This window comes from Dasypus novemcinctus, chromosome 9 (assembly GCF_030445035.2).
Source record: "Dasypus novemcinctus isolate mDasNov1 chromosome 9, mDasNov1.1.hap2, whole genome shotgun sequence".
NCBI lineage: Eukaryota > Metazoa > Chordata > Mammalia > Cingulata > Dasypodidae > Dasypus > Dasypus novemcinctus.
The window spans coordinates 42,099,504-42,126,556 of NC_080681.1; the positions used below are offsets into that span (position 1 = coordinate 42,099,504).

The 27,053-nt window shown below is 41.8% G+C and overlaps 1 protein-coding gene across 3 annotated transcripts in view; it reads right to left on the bottom strand.

The window, feature by feature from the left end:
* The window catches only part of DNAI3 (dynein axonemal intermediate chain 3), a 106,270-nt gene continuing 79,217 nt past the window's right edge, over positions 1–27,053 (bottom strand). For all 3 annotated transcript variants that reach the window (XM_058303233.2, XM_058303234.1, XM_058303236.2), the window contains 7 exons: positions 20,880–20,998; positions 16,720–16,783; positions 10,647–10,777; positions 8,544–8,748; positions 6,009–6,100; positions 4,291–4,413; positions 1–300 (listed from right to left, as the gene is read on the bottom strand). In XM_058303233.2, the coding sequence (XP_058159216.1) occupies positions 157–300; positions 4,291–4,413; positions 6,009–6,100; positions 8,544–8,748; positions 10,647–10,777; positions 16,720–16,783; positions 20,880–20,998 (878 nt within the window). In that variant the 3' untranslated portion in view covers positions 1–156. The remainder of the gene's footprint in view (positions 301–4,290; positions 4,414–6,008; positions 6,101–8,543; positions 8,749–10,646; positions 10,778–16,719; positions 16,784–20,879; positions 20,999–27,053) is intronic.

Genomic DNA, 27,053 nt, shown 5'->3' on the forward strand with positions numbered 1-27,053 from the left:
TTGTTATAATTCAAAAGTTTTAATGTCAAAAGAAAAGCTTACATTTACAATTAACCTATTTATTATTAGTCTGCTACTTCATCTCACATAAAGCAATAAGCACGAATGGGGGGCAAGTCCCATAAAGTTGCCCAAACCCTCCTCCAGAAAGATTTTCTACAGCATATCCATGTATGACCTAGTGTCTGTGACTTTGATTAGTCCAAGGTTGATGAGGACGGTCCTTTCCATTTCCAAATAACTTTCATAGTCCATTTTCAACTCGGCCTCCATTTGTTCTTTTGTCTTCTGATAGGTTTTCTAGGAAGGAAAAGCAAGACATCTCTATAAGACCCTGACAGCTAAAAGTACCAAAGGATGGGACAGGGCTGTTTTGACAATTGACTAGGCTCCTGCTCTCTGGAAGAAGTTGGTCAGAGGGCAGGAGGGCAGGAGAGCACCTCTTACCACAGTCAGGGGGAGGAGTTGCTACTACTGCACGGGGGAGGCAGAAGTAGCTGCGCCCTGCAGACCATCTCCCCTATCTCCCCAAGGTGGAGCAGACGGAATTTGCTGAGGGGCGGCGGGCTGTGGGCTCCAGGGGCCTGCAAGCGCCCGGCTCAAGGGAAAGGGTGCTGCCGCTTAGCGAGGGACAGGCCGTTGAGAGGGGAGAGAATAACAACACGCAGCATTCATTCAGCCAGTTTACCAATCCACCCACTGAACAATCCTGTGATGACCGCTCCTTGGAGTTCTGACGTGCCCGGGGCTAGCTTTGGGCCGGTCCTCTTGGATCTGTCAATGTTTGCCTTAGTAGCACTCTCACTTAATTATGTTGACATTTAATTCACGGTATTATCTGATAGGGCAAGGCCCCCAGGCATCATGATTTTGGAGATTTTTTTCCCCCATCTGTTTAGTCTTTCAGATGAAGCTGAGGACCATTTTCATGTTGGTGTAGCGTCCTGGTCCTCGTATTGTCCTTGTCCTCATCCTCCTGTCCTCTCCCATCACTGCCTTTCGGCTCCTGTGACACCAAGCTCTGTGGTTGTGGATTCTGTCTGGGGCCAGTACTCTAAACTTTAGTCTCCTTTCCTTAGTAGTTAATTTTAAAAGATAGTTCCTCTGCATCCTCGCAATGATTGATGTCCTCTTTCCTTTTGTCTGCTGTATTCTTTTTCCTATGTTTGCTTTCTCTCTGTTTTCTTATTATCGCCAATATTTTGAGTCCTCATCTCTAAAAATAGGACCTACTCCATAGCACTGTGAGGAATAAATGAATCATTAAACATGTGAAGTCCTCAGAATAGTGCCTGGCACTTAATAAATGATAAGCTACAGGACCGTAACCAACTCGCAAGAAGAGCAAGATTCCACTGCAGAAATGTATGAGTAGAAAAGTGGTTTTTCTAACCACTGTGCTTTGCAACTTATGTGGCAGATCCCGTAGCTTGTCCTATCGCTTTATCGCTTTTTAGGTATTATGAATAGTGTCATTTTCAGGTGTTTAGAGATCCAGGCCAATCTAATGTCAAAGTGAACCCTGCCCCTTGAGGCTCTCCCACTGTCTCCATTCCTGATATGGTCTTTACTTCCTGGCTGGCTGCCTGGAGGTGGCCCTGCTTCTGCAGCTGACTGTGCTCCTCCAGCCTCCTTCTACTGAGGTCCCATCACCCCAGATAGCCCTTTGGAGCCTTCAATTTGAGCCTCGCTACTTTCCAGTGGCCCACTTGAACCCCTGGAAAACTTGCCATCCTTGTTCTAACATTGGTAGAAGTTTCTTGCTCCACCTCACCCTCTGCTAAGGTTGTTATAGCCAATCTCCTGTCTGCAGAATTCCCCAGCAAGGGGCAGGCCCCGATTCCTGGATTCCCCCTAAGGTCTGCCTCCACTTTCTGCTTTGGTTCCTTGGTAACACCTGACCGGTGACTTCTGCTGCTCAGCAAGTTTCCAGCCAGGTGTTGGAGGCTGTCCATTCCAGCCAGCATCCCCCCTCTCTAGCGTGGTTCCCATGAAGGTTCTTCTCCTAGAGTCTGATCTGTTGGGGGAAGAGGGGCGAGTGGGGAATGCATGCTGCTCTTCCAGTCTTCTTCCCTGCAACTCTTGCCTCCCTTATGAAGCCTGGGGGGGGGGGGGGGGGGGGGATGGGCTAGAGGTTGTAGACTTCTCTTGAACAGCCGCCTCCTCCCTTTCTTATATGTCCCCTAGAGACAGTATACCTTATGGAATGACATGGCCACTACTATCTTTCCAGCTTTGGGTCTTTAACTGAAATTCCATTTAGAAAAACTTACCAGTGCATATGCTGTTAGAGCTGTAATTACTGTTAACTTCATGAAGTGACTGGATCTACCCTTGATATTTGCAAAGAAACAGGTGTGTGACCTCCCTTGGGCCTGTAGGTTGCTGTGTACAGCCTAATTCTTGGCACCTGGCATTTGTAAAGACCAGCCCTGCTGGACACAGGAGGTCTTCTCCTGCCCTCTGTAGTAATGCTATTAGTAATAGCAAACTTACTAGCACTTTCTCTGCGCCAGTATTTGTCTCGGTGCTGTAAATATCTTAACTCATCATCCCCACTGCAGTCTTCTGAGGTAGTCAGAGTTATCCCCATTTCCCCCTTTATCAGCAGCTGCTTTTAAGAGTTGTTTCTTATTAATGCTGGTTGTTTTCCCTCAGTGCCCTTTTTCATGTTCTAAGTGTAGCAGAGGAGCCTTTTAAAATTCATTCATGTATCCAATATTTAACTCCAGGGAAAATCTGAGAAATCTCCTTAGGAGCGGGTACAAAGTCCGATGCAAAGGAAGTTACAAGAAGGGGTTGGAAAAGTTTTGGAAACCAGAGATTACAAAAACGATTTTAAGATATGCTTATCTTGAAATAATTATTTTAAGTATTATAATGTTAAATGTATTTCACATGCAAATTATTTTTTGATTATCCACAATTCTACTTGCTTCCACTTAGGAGTTGTCACTGTCTTCCACTATCTCCTGTCACTTAGGAGATACTTAAGAGCTGTCACTATGGTATTTAAACACTTAAAATAATTGTAGATAATTGCTGGGATGAAGGGAAGGGCAGCACATTATCTCCTACAACATAATTTCAACCAACATTTGTGAGTGTGCAAAACAGCAAGCCAAGACCAATTTGTTTGTATCAGGAAAACAATTAAAAAGTTAATTAATTGGTTTTCTTTTATATTTTGTCACCACTAAATGATGTTTTTGACGTGAGGCCTGCTGCCTTTATTACACTAATTAGTATCTATGCTAATTCATTTGCTAATACAGTACATTAAAATATTCCCACATGCAGTGATTTTAATTGAGACCTAAGGTCTTACGTGAATAATTATGTTAGATGATGCTATAAATTTAGCTATAAGGAAACTAGAGATGGGATCCGTGATGATCATAGGGCTAGGGGAGGGAATGAGAACAAAGCTAGATAAATAAGAAAGAGAGAAATAGAAATATGGACCTGATAAGCTCAGGTGAGAAGAAGAGAAGACGTGCATCCACAGACTATTTAAAGATCCAAATTCCAAATGGGGAAGGGGAGGCCAGAGAGGACAGCATTCATATCAGAAAGAAACTGAAAAAGAGAATGGTGGGGGACTTTTGAGCTTTAGGTTCCTTTTTAGTGGAGCTTAAAATGGATGTGTCTTATACCAAATTCTTCTCTATCTCAAATAGTAAAATATGATAGTAAAATTCATATGTAAACACATACACGCATACAATACATAGAGTTAAAGTTACGTGAGCTACCATTTAAAGAGTTCAGTATTTGTCAGGTTACCTAACTAAGGCCTCACATAACCCTCAAAAGCAGTTATTATTCCCATGCTCAAGAGGAGAGAATGGGAGCTCAGCAGGATAAGAACTTGCTCTAGATCTCACAGCTAGTAAGTGGCAGACTTGGAATTTGACCCACAGGTCTCGACTCCATAGTCCAATCTTTTTGTACTACCTGTTTTAACTTATTATTCATCAGATGCTGAAATTCTATATAATAAAAGCATTCAAATTTTCATATCTATACTAAAGGACTTTGAAATTATAGAAAATTCCAGAGAACTTAAATTGGACAACATCTCGCCAGGTATGCAACAGGCAGTTCTCACTCCCTGAGAGAACTGTGAGCTAGGCCAAGAGAGAAATGGCCCCTTGCTTGTCACAGGACCAAGCAAAGAACATGAAAATTTGTGTAACTTTACTATTAACATAGTGGAATAAACCAAACAAATGCATTTCCACTGGTGTTAGGAAGAAAGCGACTTTCTTTTCTGAAATTTTAACTTACAATTTTTTTCTTCTCAATTTCCAGCTCCATATCTTTTTTTTCTTGCTCACGAATTTTTCTGCGCTGTTCCACGTATTCCAGATGTTTGACTTCTCTTTCAAAGAAGTGATCAATACTTGCTACCTGTTAGAAACACAAGCCTCCGATAGGAACCCACCGGAAATTGCTATGTACTTCACAAGGTTCTGGCAGATTTTTGGCTGCTTGTGACTTGTTAGGCAGATTATTTACTTTGGGATACTTTTCCTCTTTGAGGTGAACTTAATTTGGAAACGTTAAGTGCCTAAATCTCAGAGAGGGTGTCTTTGCAGATCTACAGTGGTGGTGGTTTCCAAGGTCCCTACTCTCTTCTTTATCTATATATAAGATTTCCTAATATTTCTTAGCAGGGCTGGGTGGAAAGAAAACCTTCAAAGTGGTCACCTCTCTGACTTGTCTTTACTGCCTGTGTAAATAGGGAATGCTTGATATCATGATTAAAAAGCTTTTGGATTGTATCCCAAATTGTAATTGTGGAGGCCCTGGATCATGCATGATTTCAGGGCAGCTCAACAACCTTTTATTAAGTGCACTTTCTAAGCAATGGGAAAACAAGGATGATGTTCCTTAGGAGGAAATCTAACTTGACCATTATAAGCTTTTGATGATGGTCTCTTCATCCAAGTAACATCAAGTATGGTCCTTGTATTCAGGTGTCTGTATGTTACACAGGTAACTGCAGATACTGGGGAGAACAGGGTTCACAGGCCCAGGGACCCACTAGCTGAGAAGCTAACTCAGTTTGCAGGCTACGGTAATAAGGCTTAGGACGCTGTGAATTGGCGGCTTCCAGGGAGAGAGTGGGGTTGGAGGTAGAGAGCAGCAAATATTGCAACTTCATAGAAGAAATATTCAGGGATTATTTTTTCTCTTTTTTCCTTCTAACTTCTAAGACCCAGGGAAGGTTCGTGCCATCAACCAAATTTGGAAAACCTAGATGAGAGTATCCAGTAGACCCTAAGGGGACTGGAAGCAGACCTGAGGTTTTGGTGCCCTGGAGGGTGGTGGTGTGTGTGTGTGTGGGGCAGGATAATAAAAGCAGAAAAGCCCCCTTGAGGCAGGTGAGCTGTGGAGGGAAAGCATTTTGTCTTCCAGGAGCCAGGTTGATGCTGCTGGACTTGCGAGGATTGCAAGCTATATATTTAATGTTGGCTGCATATATATTTATGGGTTTCTATTCATTGAGCTTCTTTTTGTAACTTCATTATTAGCATTACTTGAAACTCTCGGGTGGTGGGTATGGAGGGACAGAATATTGCCAATTCAGAAGGTCCGTCTGCAATAAATCACCCTGGGGGCAGGTTGGTTGGGGTGGGGTAAGTGGTGGAGAGATGCCTAAAACCTCGGTGGACTCTCAGGGAAGGGCATGGCTGAAATAAGGGTGCCACGTTTCAGTTAGAACCTAAAAATAATACCTCGTTGCTACAAATCCTCAAATTTATTCTTCTCTCATATCTGGGCTTCTTTTACATGGCACTTGGCCTTCCTCCCATCTCTTGTTTGTTTTTGTTTTTAGTTTCAAATTATTTAACTCACATAAGAGGAATACATCTCATTTTTGACTGTACAGTTCTTTAGTTCTCTTCTAGAGCAAATATGCTGCCACATCTGAACACACTTGGAAAACCTGCCTCAGCAATAGCTGGTCACATAAATCCCCAAAGCCAGAAGTCACTAACCTCATTGGTGGAAGGGTGACTTAATGTCCAAGGAATTTCTAATATATGCAGTGTTCCATAATAATCAGCTATGGCTAAAAACTGCTGCTTAGCTGAAAGTGGAGAAAAAAACGTCAGCAAACATGAAGTCATCTTAGAGGTGAACCATGAAATGTGTTTTTGTGTTGTGGCCTCCCGTGAGATGCCTGTCGTGACAACAGTCTTGGCATTTTTGCCAGATGCTCATGATGGGGGATCACAGAGACATTTTTTTCCAGTTGACGGAAGGAAAGCTGAAACCTGACGCTTGCCAGCACTCTGCCCCACTCAAATCTTGTTTGCCCGGCATCTAGATAAGGAGCGGGCTCAGGCCCACCCTCTCTGTGGCTGGGCCCACTGGGCAGATTTGAGAAGAAAGCAGGAACGACAAACACATGGAAAGATTTTTAAAGAAAAGTCAGGAAGTATATTTTCACCAAACACAGTAAGGGCTAAGGAAACCATTATCCGGATAAATTTCAAAGGCACAGCCAGACCCACAATTTTCCTATAAAAAAACAAATTGCTTCCTTTGAGCATTTAATATGGGTAATAAACACAAATATGTAGGAAAAATTTTATTTTCTATCGCATCGTGTTTCCTTTTTTTCCCTTCTCATTTGCAGAAGATCTGGTTTAAACTGTTAAATCCTTGCCTCTTCCTCCCTCTAGGTATGCAAAAGCAACGTTCTATACCAAAGATGGAAACATGCTTTGGTGACACACGCTGGGTAAGCAGTAGCTAGACGCTCTGATTCTGAAGAATCAGTTTCCGAATCTAATGTTTCTGAGAAAGAAATGGATAAAAAGATAACTTTATGCTACGTGTCTTTAAAGGGAAACTGTTCTTTTTAAGAAGGCAAATATGTTGGATTTATATAGAAAGCAGGATTTGGGTAAATCGAAAAAATTGGAAGGAAATAAATTCCTTTTCCACAGACATATCCTTGAATTCCTGCATGCTTCTTTTACATTATTTTCCCTCATAATTATTTTTTTAAAAATTAAAGTTTAAATAGATATATAAATCTTCTGTCCTATTTGAACCTGTAATTAGTACTAGAGTTGGTAGGTGTACATCCAAGAGACTTAAATCTTTGGGCAGTCCATGTGCCAGGTGAGCCCTGAATCAATGGAATTGTAACAACGGCCTCTCTCAGGACAACTAACAGGGAGGAATGATGGACAAACAACATACCAAGGAACTAAGAGTGCCTACAGCTGCAAGCAAGAGAATCCCATCCATGGGCTGTGTGGGAGCGAAGCCCCTCCCCCCAATTAATGATGGAGTGGGCATCACCATCCCAGAGTCCTCAGGATTGGGAAAGGAATTAAGAACTAAAATAAATTTACTAGTAGTCTAATATAGACTTATTATCGATTCTAGCAATGGAAGAAATAACATTGTTGCAGAAGTGGTGACTCATGGATGTTCTGGGTTAGGGAGAGGGAAAAACAGGTGTAATAGAGGGGCATTTTCAGGACTTGGGTATCACCCTGAATGACACTACAATGACAAATACAGGCCATTATGTATCTGGCCATAACTTACAGAGTCGAATGAGGGATAGTGTAAACTACAATGTAAACTACAATGTAAACTATAATCCATGCTTAGTGGCAATACTCCAAAATACATTTATCAATTGTAATTAATGTACCAAACTGATGAAAGATGTTGCGAATGTGAGAAAATGTGGGAGGTGTGGGGAGCGAAGCATATGGGAATCCCCTATATATTCTCTGTAACGCTTATGCAATCTAAGCATCTTTTAAAAAATAAAAGAAATGGGGAAAAAAAAAAAAGAATGTGATCCACTCTTGAAGCCTCCCTCCCAAAAAGTCTATACAAATAAATTAGAGATATAGAAACAGAATAGCAGATATGTATAGCAAGTGAAGTATAGAGAGATTGCAAGCTAATTATTTTGGAATAGAGTTTTTTGTTTGTTTTTTTGTTTTATTGTTATTAAAAATATAATGAAAATACTCTAATAATGATTGATGGATGAATGGACAACTATGTGTTTATAGCAAATATCATTGATTGTACACTTTGGAGGGATCGTATGCTTTATTAATATGTATCAGTAAAACTGAATTGTTAAGAAAATAGATATATAACCCCACAGAGTCATTTGATTTTGAAGAACTGCAGGATCTCATCCAGGGGAGAACCACAAAAGTGCCGAAAATATTGAAAAATATGGTTTATAGTGAAAAGTTAAAGAAATAAAAGCTATTCTATCCAGAAAAGAAACACAATGTAGTAAAGATTTAGGGATCACCCTTCTCTGCCCTGAAGAAGAAGAGAAGGATGAATTCCATTGTATGGTGTGAAATCAGCCTCTGACATACTGAACGTGTCTCCAAAATAACTTTTGACCAAGCAAAACAGTGAGGCAATCTCAGGTTGTATCCAAGATTTGAGGTCAAGAAAGAAGGGAATGGAAGTGAATAGAAGGGAAGGGACTGGAAGGCAAAATGAGTTAGTGCATTTGATCAGAATTAACATACAAGAAAAGAACCAGGGTGTGATGTAGGTGATCATCGTTATGCAGATGTTTTGTGTGTGGGCTGGTTCGTGGGTTTTCTCCAGAAGGTCCCAGACATCGATGTATCCATCTTCTCGGCCGATATAGAACACTCCGGGCCTTGTCAGGGACCAGTGGCCTGATGTGTACCTTTTTGGTGCACAGCATGACTGAAGGAGGGGTCCAGTCTTTAAAAAATAACAATAAAAAGACAGATTTAAAGTTGTTATTATCTGAGGGAAGTTCACAAGTTTCAATTCTGAATCTAAATAGATTTCTTTTAAGAACAACACAGATGCTATGATCATATAACAGCAAAAACATGCCGACTCAGAGGCCTCATTTCTTTTTGTGGTAAGATATTAAGATAATGCATCTCTTTTTTCTTTTTTCCTATGTGCTTTCATAACACCATCCTGCCCCCTGCATCTTTTCAAAATTTTAGTTACATTTTAGAAAATACCAAAACTTCAAGGTGAGCTGTGATATTTTTTATAATGCAACAGCTGCTAAAGTCCATTGCCATTTCTGGGGAGATGGTGGACATTAGATAAGTAGAGTTTATAATAAGTAAATCATCACTGTAGACCTTTATTTTCCTATCAGATGCCTGCTTCCCATGGAAACAGCTCTGGTAGCCAGGAAAAGCAAATGAAAAGGATATCAATCCCAGCTGTAAGCTACATGTTGATAATCAACAGCAGAGTTGGCAAACATTTAAGTAACATCAGATGGAATTGTCCAAAGGCGAAAGACTATTATTTGGAAGGAATTTTAGACCAACAAAGCTTCATGAGATCATCTTCTCTTTTCTCTACCAGGGGGTAACATGCCATCTTTTCCTATGAGGCTTTCACAGAGAAAGAAGATCAGAGTGTGCTCCCTTCCCCACTGTCGTGGTCCACCTGGCAACAGGTACACTCATTTACCTACTAACATCCGCAGGAAGTGAATTACACCATCAGTTGTCTCCCACACTGCGATGCAAGGGGGACTGAAGAGTGTCCCAGGCTCATGGGTGCCTTGGTACTTCAAACCTGTTCTCCTTGCTCCCTTTGCCCCACTCCTTCAATGTTTGTGGAAAACCTGTACCTGAGCCCTGCATAAACTTGGGATAGTCTTGCCTGAATTTTTTTTATCCTCTTTGAAACTCCAAAACAAATACTTGTTCACTGTAAAGAAAAAGAATCTCCAACATTACAGAGGTACAAAGTAGAACTTGTCTTATTGATGGACATTTAAATAATTTCCAATTTTTTTCGATGACAAACAATGCTTCAGTCAACACCCTTTCATGTACAGCCACACACATTTCTTGAAGTATAATGCAAGTCAGAGTCCCAGAAGTGTTACCTATCAGGTCAAAGGATGTCGATAAATCTTGAGCTGTGGAATACACATACACACATATTTGAGATTTTGATAGATCTTGTCAAGTTGCCCACCAAAGGTATATATCAATTTACACTCCCATTAAAAGTATTGGATTCCCTATGCCCAGTAGGGATTTTATCTATCCTTCTGAATTTTGCCAGTTTAGCTTCCATCTTATCTGCCTGGATCTAGCTCCTCTCCTTGTTCTGATCCAAATTGTCATTCTGTCACGATCACCACTGACCCATGCATGTCTCTGGCCACGTGAGGTTCTGCCTGGCAATGACTTCTTACCTTATTATTCTCACTTTCTGAACCTGCCAATATATTCCTGGTGCAAATACAAAGATGATGAACCCAATGTTTCTCCTTGGATTTCATACCTTAATCAGTCTCCCTTCTTTTATTTTAAAGGGAGGAAAAAACACAAAGCAAGTCAATTTCCCACAGTATATATCTCAAAGAAGCAATTGTTAGTTTCAGAGAACAATAGACCTCTAAATGTTGTTTCCTGCCCTTAGGAAAGAAGAGCAAATGGTTGTTTTCAAAAGGTTTACAACGATTCTGCTGGCAAGCTGGCACCCCAGTCATCTAATTTCCCTAAGAAATGTCCCAAAGGCACTGCTATGTCAGAATAGTCCCTTGTTCCTATTGTCTTCCTCAATAACAAAGGATCACAGACCCACTCATCCATTTTGCATGCAATTTTTACCGTAACACCTTCTTTCCAGATGGCCACGTTCCATCCCCCAATGGTGAGGACAATGTCATTGTAAAATGGTGATCTCTGAATAGTGTGGACAGCTCCGTCATGGACAGTGTAGAGGTTTACTGGCTTCTTTGCTGTTGGAGTGAAAAAGGCCATTTCATCTTTAATTACATGGTTTAGATTCTGATAATAAAGAAAGGACAGGCTCCCAATGGACAGAGAGGTCCAGATTAATGAGATCCAAGAGAGGAGAACCAGATGTTAGCTGGGGTGAATAAAAACTGACAAAGGATGACTCCTTTCCTTTACATGGGAAGTTCAGGGAGCTGCCATCAAAACCACTTTACAGGCTCAGTGGGACTCTTCGAGTACTTATTCATTTACTAACTCATTAAATCACCCAGTCAATTAGATATTTGTGGATTGACTATATATATATATATATATATATATATATATATATATATATATATATATATATCAAGTACCATAGTTGGCTGGGTAAACAAACATGGCCCTGCCCTCATGGAGCTTACATTCTAGTGGGAAAGGCACATAGTCAATAAATGCACCGCCAAGTATATGATGATAGACTATGAAAAGTGTAGGGAAGGAAAAAAAAAACTATAAGAAAGAATAACAAGGGAATTCATAATTTAGATTGAATGGTCAGATCAGAAAAGAATTCCCTGAAGATGAAGATGAATCATTTAGACCTGAGCAGCAGTTCAGCATGGGAAGATTTGGGTGTGGATGAGCATTCCAGGCAGGGAAAAGCACACATCACAGTCCACAGGGGAGGAAGGAGTGTTCGGAGCCTTTCATAAATTTGAGGAAGGTAATATGACTGGAGTCTCAGAATCGCGGAGTGAGAGAGATGACACGAATGGGGACCAGGTGAGTACAGATCATGCAGGACCTTGGAAAAAAGGAGTTTAGATAAGTGCAATGTGTTTTAATGAGTCTTTAAGTCTTAAAGTGAGACGATCTGATTGACATTTCCAAAAGATTTTCTGGCTGATGTGGGGAGAAAGATTTGGAGGCAGGCAAAAGCAGAAGAGGGAAGACCACGCAAATGACCACAATACTTGTGGAGAGAGGTGATGATGGCCTGGACTAGGCGCAGTGGAGAAGAATGGATCATCAAGAAGTATTTAGGAGCTAGACTTGACAGGACTTGGAGACAGCTTAATTAGGAAGGGCAGGAGAAATGATGTGTTGAAAATGACAGCCAGGTTTCTGACAAGAGCATCTGAGTGTTGATGGAGTTTCCATTTATTGCAACTGGGACGACTAGAGGAGGAACAGGTTTTGGATGTTAAAATCAGGAGTTCCGTTTAGTCTCTGTCCCAGGCTCCAGGGTCCTCCTGCTTCTTGTGTCTTTTTACCCAGTGATTGCTTGGGTTTCTTCTCCTCCAGGCCTGTCTGCAGAGCCGTGCATGCCCCACTCCTTGTTGCCCACAACCACAAGTTCCAGTGACAGCCATAAAAATATATGCCTGTCGAGGCCAAACCACAGTGTCCGTCTACTTTACACTAAGACCATGAACTTAATCTCATTGCATTAATAGCTATATGAGGGCTGTTACTCCCTCCCCCCCGCCCCCAGGACATCAGATGGGGCATTAGGCAGAAAAAGAGCCATTAAACCTTTTTATAAAAATTTTTTTTTTTTTTTTAATTTTTTTATTTTTTATTGACTTTGTAATAATATTACATTAAAAATATATATGTGAGGTCCCATTCAACCCCACCCCCCCACCCCCCCTCTCCCCCCCCCCAACAACACTCGTTCCCATCATCATGACACATCCATTGGATTTGGTAAGTACATCTTTGGGCACCTCTGCACCTCATATACATTGGTTCACATCATGGCCCATATAAAAAATTTTATAAAATAATTAAGAACCTTAAATGTCGCTCTTCTGGATTTAACAAAATAAAAGACCAATTTTTCTCTAACCAAAGCCTCATCTTCAAGAGGGCACTAAAGATAGACGTCTAAGGCTATCCTGGAAGATCTGGAAGATTCCTGGTAAGATACAAGATCCCTGAGAACCAATTGCTTTCTTCCCACTGCTGCTCCAGTTTCTCAGAACTTGGTTTTGCCCTCTGGGTTAGTGGGGCTTCCCCAGACACCAGCTCACCTGGTGAGCAGAGCAGTCCAAGAGTCTGGAAGCTTCTGTGAACTGTAATGGTGACTGGTGACAGCACATAGACAACCATCAAGATTATAGTTTAAAATAGCATGTTTGTAGATAAGCAAATGGCCAAAAAAAAACCATGAAAAGGTGCTCAATATCATTAATCATTAGAGAAATTCAAGTTGAACCTACAATGAGATACTACTTCACAACTACTAAGGTGGCCATAATAAAATTGGAATTATAGGGAAACCGACTTTGGCCCAGTGGTTAGGGCGTCGGTCTACCACATGGGAGGTCCGCGGTTCAAGCCCCGGGCCTCCTTGACCCGTGTGGAGCTGGCCATGCGCAGTGCTGATGCATGCAAGGAGTGCCGTGCTACACAGGGGTGTCCCCCGCGTAGGGGAGCCCCACGCGCAAGGAGTGCACCCATAAGGAGAGCCGCCCAGCGCGAAGGAGGGAGCAGCCTGCCGAGGAATGGCGCCGCCCACACTTCCCGTGCCGCTGACGACAACAGAAGCGGACAAAGAAACAAGACGCAGCAAAAAGACACAGAAAACAGACAACCGGGGGAGGGGAGGGGAATTAAATAAATGAAAATAAATCTTTAAAAAAAAAAAATTGGAATTATAACATAATATCATGGAAAATAGCAGTGTTGGTGAATATATGGAGAAATTTGAACCCTCACACATTGCTGGTAGGAATGTAAATTGGTGCCGCCACTGTGGGAAAGAGTTTAGCAGTTACTCAAAAAGTTAAACACAGAATTACCATATGACCAGGCAATTCCACTCCTAGTTATGTACTCCAAAGAGTTAAAAACAGGTGTTCAAACAAAAACTTGTACATGAAATTAACATAACAGCATGATTTACAATAGCCAAAAGGTGGAAAGAACACAAATGTTCATCAACTAATGAAAGAATTTTTAAAATGTGGTAGATGGATATAATGGAATATTATTCAGCCATGCAAAGGAATGAAGTACTGATACATGCTACGACATGGATGAACCTTGGAACCATTGGGCTAAGGGAAAGAAGTCAGACACAAAAGGCCATATATTGTAGGATTCTATTTATGTGAAATATCTAGAATAGGCAAATCCATAGAGACAGAAAGCAGATTTGTGGTTGCCAGGGGCTGGGCGTGGGGAGAGAAGGAGTGACTGCTTAATGGATATTTCAGGGTGATAAAAAGGTCCTTAAACTAGACAGTAGTGATGGTTATGAAACATTGTGAAGGTACTTAATGCCACTGAATGGTGCATTTTAAAATGGTTAAAATGGTAAATTTTATGTTATGAATATTTTACCATGATATAAATAAATAACATGCTTACTATTCTCAACCTTTTTTTCCTCCCTTTCATTCTTTAAAAGACCTTAAGAGAATCTGGCAATGAACAAAGCTGCCCTTGGGTTATTAATTTTACTAATGGAGTGCCAAAGCCTCCTGGACAGGTTAACATAAGAAAACCACAACAAACAAGTTGTTCTTCCAGAGTCATTATCTAAGCAGGACTCAGTATAGTGATGGGGTTAAGAAGACAGACTAGTTCTGGGTTCAAATTCTGACAATGCCACTTGTAGTAGCTATCCTTTAGGGTTGTCATGAGGATTAACTAATTTAATGATAAGTGCTTAGAAGAGTGCGTGGTGCAGGACATGTGATGATTTGAGGGCGGATTATACGGCATGTTTATGTGAACTGTCATCATTTGAAATACTTGACTGATGATTTTAAATGATCATAATCCTTTAGAGTATGTGGTTAAAGCTATTTCCCATTTTTTCACATGAGCTAAATACCAAAGTAAGAGCAATTCCTCGTCTTCCTTACCATGAATGTCCCATTGCTCCTAGCATTTTAACCCTTAAATCTTTCTCCTGTTGCCCCTGCTCTAATCCCTGCAGGCCTTGCAGCTCAGTCCTCGCCATCTCCCAGCTGAGCTAATGAAACCAGTCATCCCACGAGTTAATTAATCCTGCCCCTGTCCTCCTGCCAGAGTGACTTTCTGATTATATTAGTGGGTCCAGGAGGAAGCCCAAAGCTCTCAGTAGGACATTCATGGCTCTTTGCTATCGAGACCTAAATGTCCTTGCTGTCACCTTACGCTGCTGCCCTCTCTATCTCCTCTGCATTCTCTACCTACCCAGAGCTCTTTGGGGTGTCCCTGTCTTTGCACTTGTCACTCTTTCTACCTAGAACGTCTTTCCACATGTGCTCCATCTGGAAAACTCTTTACCCTTTGAGACCCAGCTTAACTGGGACCTTTCCTTAACAGTCCAAGGGAATCCTTCCCACCCCAGGCTCCCATGTCACACTGAGTTTGTTTCCAACTTCAGCCCTTAGATATTGTAATGTTGCCACGTGTTTACGTATCTGACTTCAATAGATCATGGAAATTCTTTGGGAAAGGTTAAAATCTCAGTCATCTTTACATGCTCTGCGCCTAGCACAGCGCCTCACACCTATGTCAGTTCTCACTAATGAAGGGATGAATGAGTGAAAGTAAGAAAGAAGGAAAACACAGACATCAGTGAGGTTCATGCATAAAGCCCGTGGGTTCAAAGTTCATCGCTTTTAGTTATTTTATAACTGAAACAAAATCCAGTTAAAATAAATAATGAAACCTGTTTGTCTTGGGCCCTCTCAGAAAACTTTAGGAAGCTGGCTCCAGGAGGTAGAGCTCCAAAAAAATCTCTGGTATCAAGACAAACCAGTGTCCACCAGGGTAGAGCCAAACTGCGGCATCAGGCCTTGGCTTGTGCCCCAGGGTACAGACAGACACCGTGTTACACACTGACTGATATGCAGCAGGTGCACAATTAATATTCACGAATTATCGAATAAATAGATACATGAGTAAGCATAAGAGAAGTTGAATGGAACTCATGATATCCAATATATAATTTTGAACATAAATTGTAAATAAATAATTAATAAATCATGAAGAGAAAGTGGAAAATCATCCTGTTAACTCTGCATGCACTTGACCCTCCCTCAGGTCACATCTAATCTCTCTCAGTCCCCTACTCTTATCCATGACACTTATTTGGTCCACACATATTTGGGCTTCTGGCCAGGAGATGCTGTGTAAGAAAAGTAGGAGGCCTTTGACTACTTCCAGATGAAAATGGCCACCTCGGAGGCCAGGCTGGCAAACAAAGTCTCCCCAGTTCCAGGCACAATCTTGTCTGGAGGACAGACTTGGTCGCAGGAGGGAAGGGGTCGTGGTGTGAGGGGAAGACCTCGGCCCGGCGATTGCTCCCTGCGGCCTGTGACCTGACCTCTGACCTCCGTCAGCCCCACATTTCCACGAGTCCCATCCCCCCACTGTACTGGCCCGCTCCCTTCTGCACACCTCGCCTCCTGCTCCAGCTGCTGCGCCCACCGGCGGCTCTGACACCTCCCTGCCAGCCTTTTTCTAGCAATCCCAGGGGCTGCCCCTTCTTCCGCTTACAGTTATTCCACACCTTGAAATGAAGTTGAAAAACATTTCTGCTCGGCTGCCCAGTGTCAAGGGCCTGGAAGCGGGGAGCACATGGACAGCACCTGTGCCCGCCCTGAAGGGCCAGCGCTACTTCCCCCATGCTGTCCCAGGCACTTCAAGATCACAGCAAATTTAGTTTTTCTTCTCACACTGACTTGGACTTTTGCATACCAAGGAGCTCCTGGGTTGTCGAATGACTGAGAGAGAATTGATATTTTTTCATTAAATTGTCTAAAACTGAGTCAATTAAGCACCACATAGACCAGATGCTCCTCAAATTTTAGTGTGAAAACAAATCGCCTGGAGAATCACATTGAAATCCAGATTCAGAGTCAGTAGGCCTGTGGGATCAGTACTGAGCAAGATTCCTTCGGGCAGTGTAAATTAAAAGGAACTTCTTATTAATAATGGAGTATTCACTAAAACTTACTCATCAGCCGTCCAGTTTCATGGTCTCTTTCCATTTTCCAATCTGTGTATATCACTTCACCCTCCTAAAAATATGACAGATTCCTGATGAGTTCAAGGACAACATAAGGGACAAAAGACCTCACATTCAGGGGCTAAGAGTGATTGTGACCAAAACAAACATAAAGCAACAGGTTAATCTAATTAAATAATAATCTGATACAGTTGGGAGGGGAGGTTCAAGTAATTACTTAGTTTTATATTGAAAAAAATAGTTTGTTTTTATTTATACACAGTGACAAAAAGAACACAGGCAGTTATGGGATAGTCTGTGTACAAGAGTCTCAAATGCTGGGTTCCAAAGTTTTTGTTGTTCACAGAAAATTGTCCCAAATGGACTGAAAGCCCCATGAAGGGAGGGATTAGGTCTATATGATTTATGATTTAGTCTCAGGATGCTACCAAGTCTGTGTTTCATAAATATTTGTGTAATAAAAAAGAATTAGAGGAAAAATGAATGTACAATATGGTACTCATTATCTTTTAAAGTTGAGAGCAGGAAACAAAGTTCTATTCAAATAAAATATCATATAAGGTATAGTCCAGTTCTACCTTATGGCCATTTTCAGGACAGGGAAAGGCAGAGGGACCTGGGATAAAGAGGCAGAAACAGCCACACAAAGGAAAGACAAGACAGAACCAAGGAATGACAGAGGGGGAAGAGGTTTCAAGAAAAAATGTAGTTCCACACTGCCATTTAAAGATAAGAAAACTGAGACCCAAAGAGGTTAAGAGATTAAATGATTCACTCATGGTTACCCAGATGCAAAGGTCTCCTAGTTCCAATGTGTTTATTTTCATGGGCTAATAAGAGGAAAACACAGAAGAGGGTGTGTGAAAGGGAGGAGGGACTGGATGAATTAAAGAGGTGAGTGGGGGGAGGTGGGAAAACCTTCATCTATGCAAAGTGAATGATGAGCTCAGTGGGGACAGGGACTGCCACTCACCCATCTGTGCTTTCATTCACCCACTTAAGTTCACTAAACAAGCAAGGGCCGCATTTGGTGTCAGAAATTCCCAGAACAAGACCTCCGACCTCACCATACTCACAGTCTAAGGGAGGAGGCAGACCAGGAAATGCATGGCTCGCCTGTGGCTGTCAAGAGTCCAGTGGCACTTTGCACAGTGCTGGCACATCACCCTCACAGTTACCTTTTCATGGTTTTACACACATACGCCAAAACTTGCCATTTTAACCATTTTTAAGTGTACAATTCAGTGGCATTAATCGCAGTCACAGTGTCATGCTATCATCACCACCATTCATTAGCAAAACTTTTCCATCACCTACCCCAAACAGAAACTCTACCCATTAAGCAATAACTTCCCCTCTCCCCACTCCTCTCAACACCTGGTAACTTCTAACCTACTTTCTGTATCTATGGATTTGCTTATTCTGGATATTACATGTAAGTGGTTATTTGTCCTTTGCCTCTGGTTTACTTCACTTGGCATAATGTTGCCAAGGACCATTCCTATTGTCACATATATCAGAACTTCATTCCTTTTCATGATTGAGTAATATTCCATTGTGTGGATAGGCCATATTTTATTTATCCATTCTTTTGTTGATGGACACCTGGGTTGTTTCCCTCTTTTGGTTCTTGTGAATAATGCTGCTATGAACTTTGGTGTACAACTATCTGCTCAAGTCCCTGCTATCAATTATTTTAGGTATATATCTCGGAGTGGAATTGCTGGGTCATATGATTATTCCATATTTCACTTTTGGGGGGGAGCCTTCATAATTACCATGTATTGAGCACTCTGACCTTGCCAGAGTTGATAGCAGGTGTACGTACCTGAGCCTCAACCCTCACCAGAGTCCTGTAACAGTGTTATTAGTACCCCCTGGCTCTCAACCCTGGTCTGCAGAAAATGAATCAAATCCCACAGGAGAAGTCTGAACCAATTTAATGTGTTTGAGTGCCCACCATATCACATAGTCGCCCAACTAGAAACCTTTGCCTCCCCCCCACCCCCAACTAGTTACCTACTTCTGGCAACTCTACTTACACCCACAGGTGCATTGGCTTTCTCCCCCCACTGCTTGGGGATTTCTTCATCTCCAGTTGGTCTGATGGAAGCCACTGCCTGCCTCACAGTTCCACTACGCCCCACCTCAGCCCTCTATCAGTCATTTAGATCCCAGAGAGGGCTTCCTTAACCATTCTTTCCAAAGTAGAAGGGTCAGTCACATCGAGATTTGGTAGAGGAGCATTCCACTAGCAGGTCGGCCCCACAAGGTCAGGGAATTTTGTCTGTTTTGTTCACTGTTATATTCCCAGGACCAACAGTGCCTGACATTTATTAAATGCTCAATAAATATCTGTTGAATGATGGACGAGGGAATTGCAAGTAAACTCCAAGCAGAACCACGGCTTTAGGCAGGAAAGAGCTTGGTGTATAAAAGGAAGGGGAGAAAGTCTGAGCCGTTGGAGTGCATGAGAGGGAGAGTGGTGGAGACACATAGAGATGGAGAGAGGCAGGGGCCAAATAAGCAGAATCTTACAGGCCTTGGTGTGAGGAGTTTTGATTTTATTCATGTTGCACTGAATTGCCACTGAAGAGTTTAAGAGAGGGTGTCATGTTTTACTTTCTGTTTTAAGATCATGTGGTCATTTGTTTTTCTAAAGCTGACCTGAGGGGGCCATTCCTCTGCTTAAAATTCTTTGGTACAAAAACCCAACTTATAAGACATATGTCTATTTGGTGGTGGCCCATTGATAACCAAATGAAACTCAAAGCCTATCTTTCCCTCCTCTACCAAACTATGCCATAATCTCCAGACTGTCCTAAGTCCAAAATATCGGTCAGGCTCTTACTTCTGCTTGGCTTATGTCCTCTCAGCCTGACCTTTCAGGTTCACTCTCCACGCCCGATATCCAGCCAGCTCACAGGCCACCTTCTCCATGAAGCCTTCCCTGAGTTTCCCCTTGCATCTGTGCAGCCTCTGGGATGGCCTTTATCACACTGTCCATGGGTTTGCTCCTCGATTAGGCTTGGAGCACCCTGAGGACAGGGCTGTGTCTACATCTCTGATCCCAGCACCCAGTGCAAGCCTGGCCAACGCACCTTCTTGAGGGTGTGTGGGCTTTGATGAATCCCTTCGTAATACTAAAGCGTGAATGCAAACTACATTCCCTTGAGGATGAGCTATGGCGCCTCCACATGGTGCCATGGCCTGGGTTCTTATAGGGAAATAGTCCTGAAGGCAAAGAGCACCTCTGCCTCTGCATGACTGTAGACCAAGTTCTGAGCCTCAGTTTCTTCATCTGTAAAATGGGGATAGCAATATCAACCTTATAAAAGTATTAGGATTAAATGAAATTTAATTTGGAAAATATCTAGGACAGACCCTGGTACACAGTCAATGTCCAATAAATGTGAGCTCACTTTTTATTATGGTTGGTGCTGAAAAATGCTGGCCATTACTATTATTCCATCCAATTGTTATTTATCTTTTGAATCGAGTGAGTTTTTTACTTTTGCCTATAGATTGGGCTATTCTAACAAACAATATATTTTCTTAGTAAATCCCCAATACTAAACATGGCTTCTTCCATATAGTATAGGTGTTTGAAAGTATTTGTAGTTTAATGAATAAATTATTTGTAAAAAGCATTATATATCATTTTATAGATTTTACATTTGTTTTAGGAACATTTCAAAAGTGAAATGGGCATCAAGGTTAAAAATTTTAAAAGCAGATAACCACATCAAAATGTGAACATGGTATAAATATAAGTAATGCAAGCTCTCAGAGCAAATATGTACCATAGAGGTCATAATCACATATTTCAGTGTAAATTAGAATATTAATTTTTTTTCCAGTTAGTTTATTAAGGTACTGAGAGAGGAGAAATGGGAGACAATAATGGATTATGGGTTGCCGGTATGCTTGAGCAGGTTAGTCCAGTCACAGAAAGGAAAAGGGCTAAAAAGGGCTAAAAGGGCTGATTTACAGAGTACAAGTCCCCATTTCAGATTACAAATCCCTAGGTCTACTTGCATGCTGACCCAGACAGGGCAAGAAAGAGTATAACAGGGAGAGGAAGGGTAAAAAGGATAATTTAGCTGCTCTAGAATGCTAATTTTTAAAAGCAGGTAATTCCAAGTCACCTCTGTTCCCACAAAGAACTTTGTGCAGAAATCATCTATTGGCTTGAGAGTATTGGCCAACCCGGCTTCCAGATTCTGGTATGGGTCCAGGTCCTCTGTCTTCTCCGCTTTGCTCTGGGCTAACATAGAAGAAACACAAATTTACAGTGAAAGAGCTTTTAAAATGCAGAGTTTAGTTTCTCACCCTTACCACACACCCCAACCCCTCCTTCCCAATGTGGCAGGCGTAAGTCCTAGCTTTTGTAGATTTCTTATTAAGCAGTAGGAATCTTTTCTCAAACCAAAGCTTCTGTGGAATCCCTGAATGTAAACCTGATAAAAGCTGCATTACTCTGGTTGAAGGTTCCTGGCAAGAGCGGGAAGACCCCGAGTCCTGCCTTCTGGTCCCTCACATCTACCTTTCAGGGTCTCAACACACGTCGGAAAACCATGACTATATGCCATTTCAGAATTATTTCTGGTAAAAATTAGACACAAAATATGTTCTCTGGGTTATATCACCCTTGATATTCTTAATAAGACTCTCTAATGAGGGTCAAGATACTTCAAATAAGTATCAAGATTTTTGATACTTTTTGTAAGTATCAAAAATCCTTTAATGTCTATGAAAATAAATCCATAGGAAATCTATTACTTGTTTGCCATAAGCATAGCATGTGGAACAGAAGCTGATGTTTGCCAGTTAGCTCAGATTTATTATTTATGAGCATCAATGACTGAACAGCTGACCTAGGGCTGAAACCCAGAACATCATCTGGAACTCGTTTCTTTTTCATCGTATTTGATATCACCTTGCTTTAAAACAAAAATTTTCTTATGATCTAAAATTAACAAATTTTATTTATAAGAGCTTTGGAAAATACAGAGAAGCATGAGGAAAAGAGCAAAAATCATCATTATCATGTCTCCCAGAGATTGTCATCATTAAACTATTGATAAATGTCCATCTACTGACTTTTCTGTGAATATTTATAAACATATATATTTTTTAAAATGGGATCACAGTCTCTTTTAGCTTTGTATTCTGCTTTTCTGCTCTCTTAAAGATATATCTTGAGCATTTTCTCAGGTCATTTATTAGGTTTTCAAAATTGTGATTTTTAACTTTCTGGGAAAGGTGGTATAGAAATATATGTTCACACACCCTCCCCACCACACCTCCTCAGCTCACTGGGAAACAAACATAAAAACCAACCAACAAACACAAATGAAAACTAAAATTGGAGAAGAAAACTTCAGCTATACTGAATATATGTACTAACCACCTGGAGTGTCTACCTGACGCCCCATGTGTGAAAGAGCACCCTGAAATTCCACACTCTGAGCCTGTGTAGCAGGTGAACGATAATGTTGCAAAGGACCCTGCTGACAGGTCCTACCTGCAGGTGGGGCTCTGGGTGCTGGCTCACCCTGGAAATACTGTGCTTCGGAGCGGAAGGTTGAGGAGGGCAGTAGCTCCTGGTCTGTGTTTCAGAGAGACTCCTCCTGCAAGGGCAGTGTCAAGATCCAACACTTGGGTTTCAAGGGATCTAGCTTCATGGATGTGTGATCTGTGCAATTCCACAGGGCCCAGAACTCAGAATGGTTCCACATATTTGGTTTAATGCTCTGCTGTCGTCATCTTGAAATGCTTAATAATTTTGAAAAATGGGTCCCACATTTGCAAGGTATGTAGCTGGTCCTGGGGGTGGGAATAGGGAGATCCCATACACGGGCCGGGGGGTGGGGGTGGGGGGAGATGTCACTGAATACATTTGAATGGGAGGGATTTATATACTCTGTGAGCACCAGTGAACATGGGGCATGTACAGACTGGAAACATGTAAGCAAGGGGTAACATAAAACATGTAAACAGGTGAGCAAGGTGAAATGGAGCCAGGAAAGGAGACAGAGGAGGAGAAACTAACGAAGTAGCAGGATAACCAGGAAAATCACAAAAGCCAAGGAAGTTAGGACTGCCAAAGAAAGGGGGATAATCCATAGTATTTGATGTTGTTGAGTTAAAGAGGATGAGATCAGAGAAAAATGTCATCATCAATGCTATTTACTCAGACTTGACTGGAATAACTTTTGGATAATTACTGCATTCAAAGTCACCCACGTAAGTCATGGATTCACCATTGTTGGGAGAGTAATAATAATGACAGCTAATATTTATTGGATACTAATATCACGCCAGCCACAAAACTGTGGGCTTTACATGAACTATTCCAGTTGGTCTGCACAATAACAGCTGAGAGGGTTAAGCATTAATCCTCTTTCAAGGATGAGGAAACTGAGGCTTTGGGAGATTAAGTAACTTGCTCAAGGTCCCGTACATGTTGGCTAATCCTTATTGTGAGTACGCTACATGCTGCTCTTATTGCTTTATATACATTGACTCATTTTATCTTCACAATTCTCTATGAGGTAGTTGCCTTTATTACTTACTCCCTTTTCTCCCACTCTTCAAATACATTAAAAAAAAAAAAAAAAAAAGACATGGAGAGGTAATATGTCCTGGTCAAATATGAGGTTGCGGCTTTGAGATTTAATCCAGTCCATTGACTCCAGAATCGTTCAGCCCAGGGGTTCTTAACCTTTTTTGTTCCATGGACCCCTTTGCCAGGCAAGTGAAAATCATGGAGTCCTTCTCAGGATGTAGCAGCAGATAGTTTTATGACACTCAGCACTGGTATGTCTTTAAATTAAATTTTAGGATTATTCAAAATGTTTTACAATTTTCCCATAATTTCAATACCTGATAACCGAACATAGTTTAACATCTTTTTAAACGGTCATTTTCAGCAAATATTTAGAAATTCAAGTTTTTCCAGGGTGTCATAAAACCATCTCTGCCATCCTTATCAACCTTTTTGCAGGCATTATCCGCTGCACTCAGAATATGCTATATCAAAATAAAAATCATACTAAGTTCACACTATACATTGTATTATTTAATAAATATCACACCCATACCAACAAATCCCCACAAGAATGTTTTTAAATGTATAAAATAAAATTACAGGGAAGCAGCTGTGGCTCAATCAGTTGGGCTCCCGTCTACCATATGGGAGGCACTGGGTTCGCGTCCCAGGGCCTCCTTGTGAAGGCAGGCTCGCCCGCACGCTGTGGAGAGCTGCCTCGCCTGCAGATGCCGGGGAGCACCACCCGGCTGGCGAGCACCGAGGAGAGCCGACTCAGCAAGGTGATGCAACGAAAAAGGGAGACAAGCAAAAACACAGAAGAGCGTGCAGAGAACGGACACAGAGCAAACAGCAAGCAAGCTGCAAAGGGGGAGGGGAAATAAAAATAAAAATATATACAGACACAGATGAACGCACAGGTGTGGACACAGAGAGAGTAGACAGCACGCAAAAAGCCACAAGGGAGGATTAAAAAAATTACAAAGGAAATCAGTTACATATATTGAAACAGTTACTAAAATAAAAAAAACATGATATAATACTATACATATGTGCTTCTTTCTTAACACATTAAATAATAATCCAACACATCAAAAATACAGGAAAGTTAAATTTTATTTTTTAAAGACATGTCAGTGTGCAGATTGTTGTATATCTCGAATACGAACATTGAACTGTGGTGTAGTATTTGACAAGGCAACATGCATACCATGTTGGACATCTAATCAAGCTGATTTTTTCCTTCAAGCCCAGGGACCTCCCAAAATCTTTCCATGGGCCCCTTGGGGGTCCATGGACCCCTGGTTAGGACCCTGGGTAAGAACCCCTGCTTTAACCACTATATAAATTGCTTAGAAGACTATTATGTAGGTTGTGTATATGATATTATGAAATCAATTCCAAAATTATTGAGAGCAAAGGCATCCTCATTGGAATAAATAAAGACCTTCTTTTTTAGAAGGGCACTGTCATGGCACGCAAAGGTTACTGGGCTGCGTCCACTAGGTGGCGACAGAGTACCAGACACAGACCGTGCGACCGACTAAGACCTGGGAAACGTGGTGGTGGGATATCAAGCACAGAAGAACCTGGACTTGAGGTCCATGGTCAGAGGAGAGCCAGTATAGAGACAGTGAGCAAAATGTGATGGAGACACATGAGTTTATTTTATTAGTCAACAGATTCAAGTCTGGTCAGAGTAGGTGGAAAGATGGCAATGGGTCAGAGATAGATCTGAGATACCATGGTTAGATCTTAAACACATTCCAGAGAGCTGGCCATCCATGTGGAGGCAGAACATGGCTTCAGTAACTGCCTCTATAGACAAACGAAGGCATCTGTTAGCAAGATCCCTGGAATCACCAAGTGGGCTTTAATTCTCTCCAGGACCAGCGGAACTGCCTGCAACATGGACTTCTGGATACATACTAGGGACATGGCCAACTAAGGCCTCAGATGAGAATCTAAAAACATGTTCCCAATCCCTTTATGAAATGTTATAGCCAAATATGCCCTTCTGTATGAAACATCTACAAAATGACCTTGTCTGGAGAGAGAACATTCATTTTTCACAACCAGAGCTTCAGAGCCTGACACTTTGCCAGCATTTAATAGCTATTTGCTGGGAGTGGATGTGACTCAAGTGGTTGAGCTCCCCCCTCTCACATGTTGGGTCCCAGTTTTGGTTTCTGGTGCCTCCTAAAGAAACAAAAATGAACAAGCAAAAACAAATGGAAAAACCAACTCAGGGAAGCAGATGCGGCTCAGTGGTTGAGCGCCGGCTTCCCACATATAAGGTCCTGGGTTCAAGCTCCAGCCCCAGTACTTCAAAAATAAAATATATATATATATATATATTTGCTGAACAAACACAGGCATATATATGGAGAGGCGAGTGGCTGTGGCTCAAGCAGTTGAGTGCCTGATTCCCACATGGGAGGTCCCAGATTCTGTTCCCAGTGCCTCCTAAAAACAAACAAAATAAACAACAAACAAACAAATGACAAAAACCAACTCAGGGGAGCCAGTACGGCTCAGGGATGAGCACTGTCTTCCCACATACGAGATCCCAGTTTCAATCCCCAGCCCTGGTACCTCAGAAACAACAACAACAAAAAACCCAGCAATTGATTGAAATAAGCCAGACACAGAAAGACAAATATTATATCATCTCACGTACAAGAGACAGAGAGTAACAAGGATGGGGAGGGAGAGTTACCGCTTAATGGGTGCTGAGCTTCTGTTTGAGATGATGAAAAAGTTGGGGTAATAGATGTTGATGAATGGAGCACAATATTGTGAATATAATTAATACCACTGAATTGTACACTTGAAAGAGGCTATAACAGAAAATTGTGAGTTGTATATACATAATTACAATAAAAGATTTTAGAACATGCAATGATGTCCTTGCTATAAATTGGAAGAAAGCAGTAACACCCTCGTGGTTTCCTTTTTTCACTTGGTGAAAAAATAAAATGAGAACTTCTGGCTGACCAAGTTGGCAGCACAAGCTACCTCCAGGATGCAGTACCCCACTCCCAACCCTGAATCTTTGAGCAACCAGCAAAAATCGGCAGAGCCATCTTCCTCAAAAGTCCAGAAAACAGTTAAAGGGTTTCTGTAACTGGGCAAGTGCTAAATCAAGAAAACCCAGCCTGAAAAATAATAAGCAGAGGTCCTGGTGCCCTTGCCAGGCCCTCTCCCCTGGCATGGTGTGGATCCAGCCTGCACTCCTGCGGTGGGTCCCTAGCCCTGTTCCGGAGGCAGCAGAGTAACCCCTATGCACACACTGGGGTTCCCACATGCCAGGGCCAATCCATTGGGTAGAAGTATGAAAAACAACCAGAAAACTTGTCTTGGGCTCACCCTCCCAGAATTTGTGCTGAAGGCAGACAGTTTGCAGACAGCTCAAGTAGTGTAAAAGACAATTTAGTTGAAGCAGTCTGGGGAAAAGGATTACCTGCATTAAGTTATACAATAGAGCATCCAGAGGGGTGAATGTCTATTTCCAAGGGAGTAGAGGGAGCATTCGACTTCAAACTCCTGTATTTGTAAATGGGAGAATTTCTAAGGCTACCAGTAAGCACAGGCCCAGGAAATAAAGCAGGCTCCACAGCTCCACATATGCTCAGATAAAACAGAGAAGCCCCTGCATTTTGCATTCACCTTGGACTGATGGTCTTGATAGGAGGGCTGATCTCTGAAGGAAACTAAGGGAAAGCCAGTTTGCAAAGACTGTTAAAGGCATTTTTGTTTTGTTTTGTTT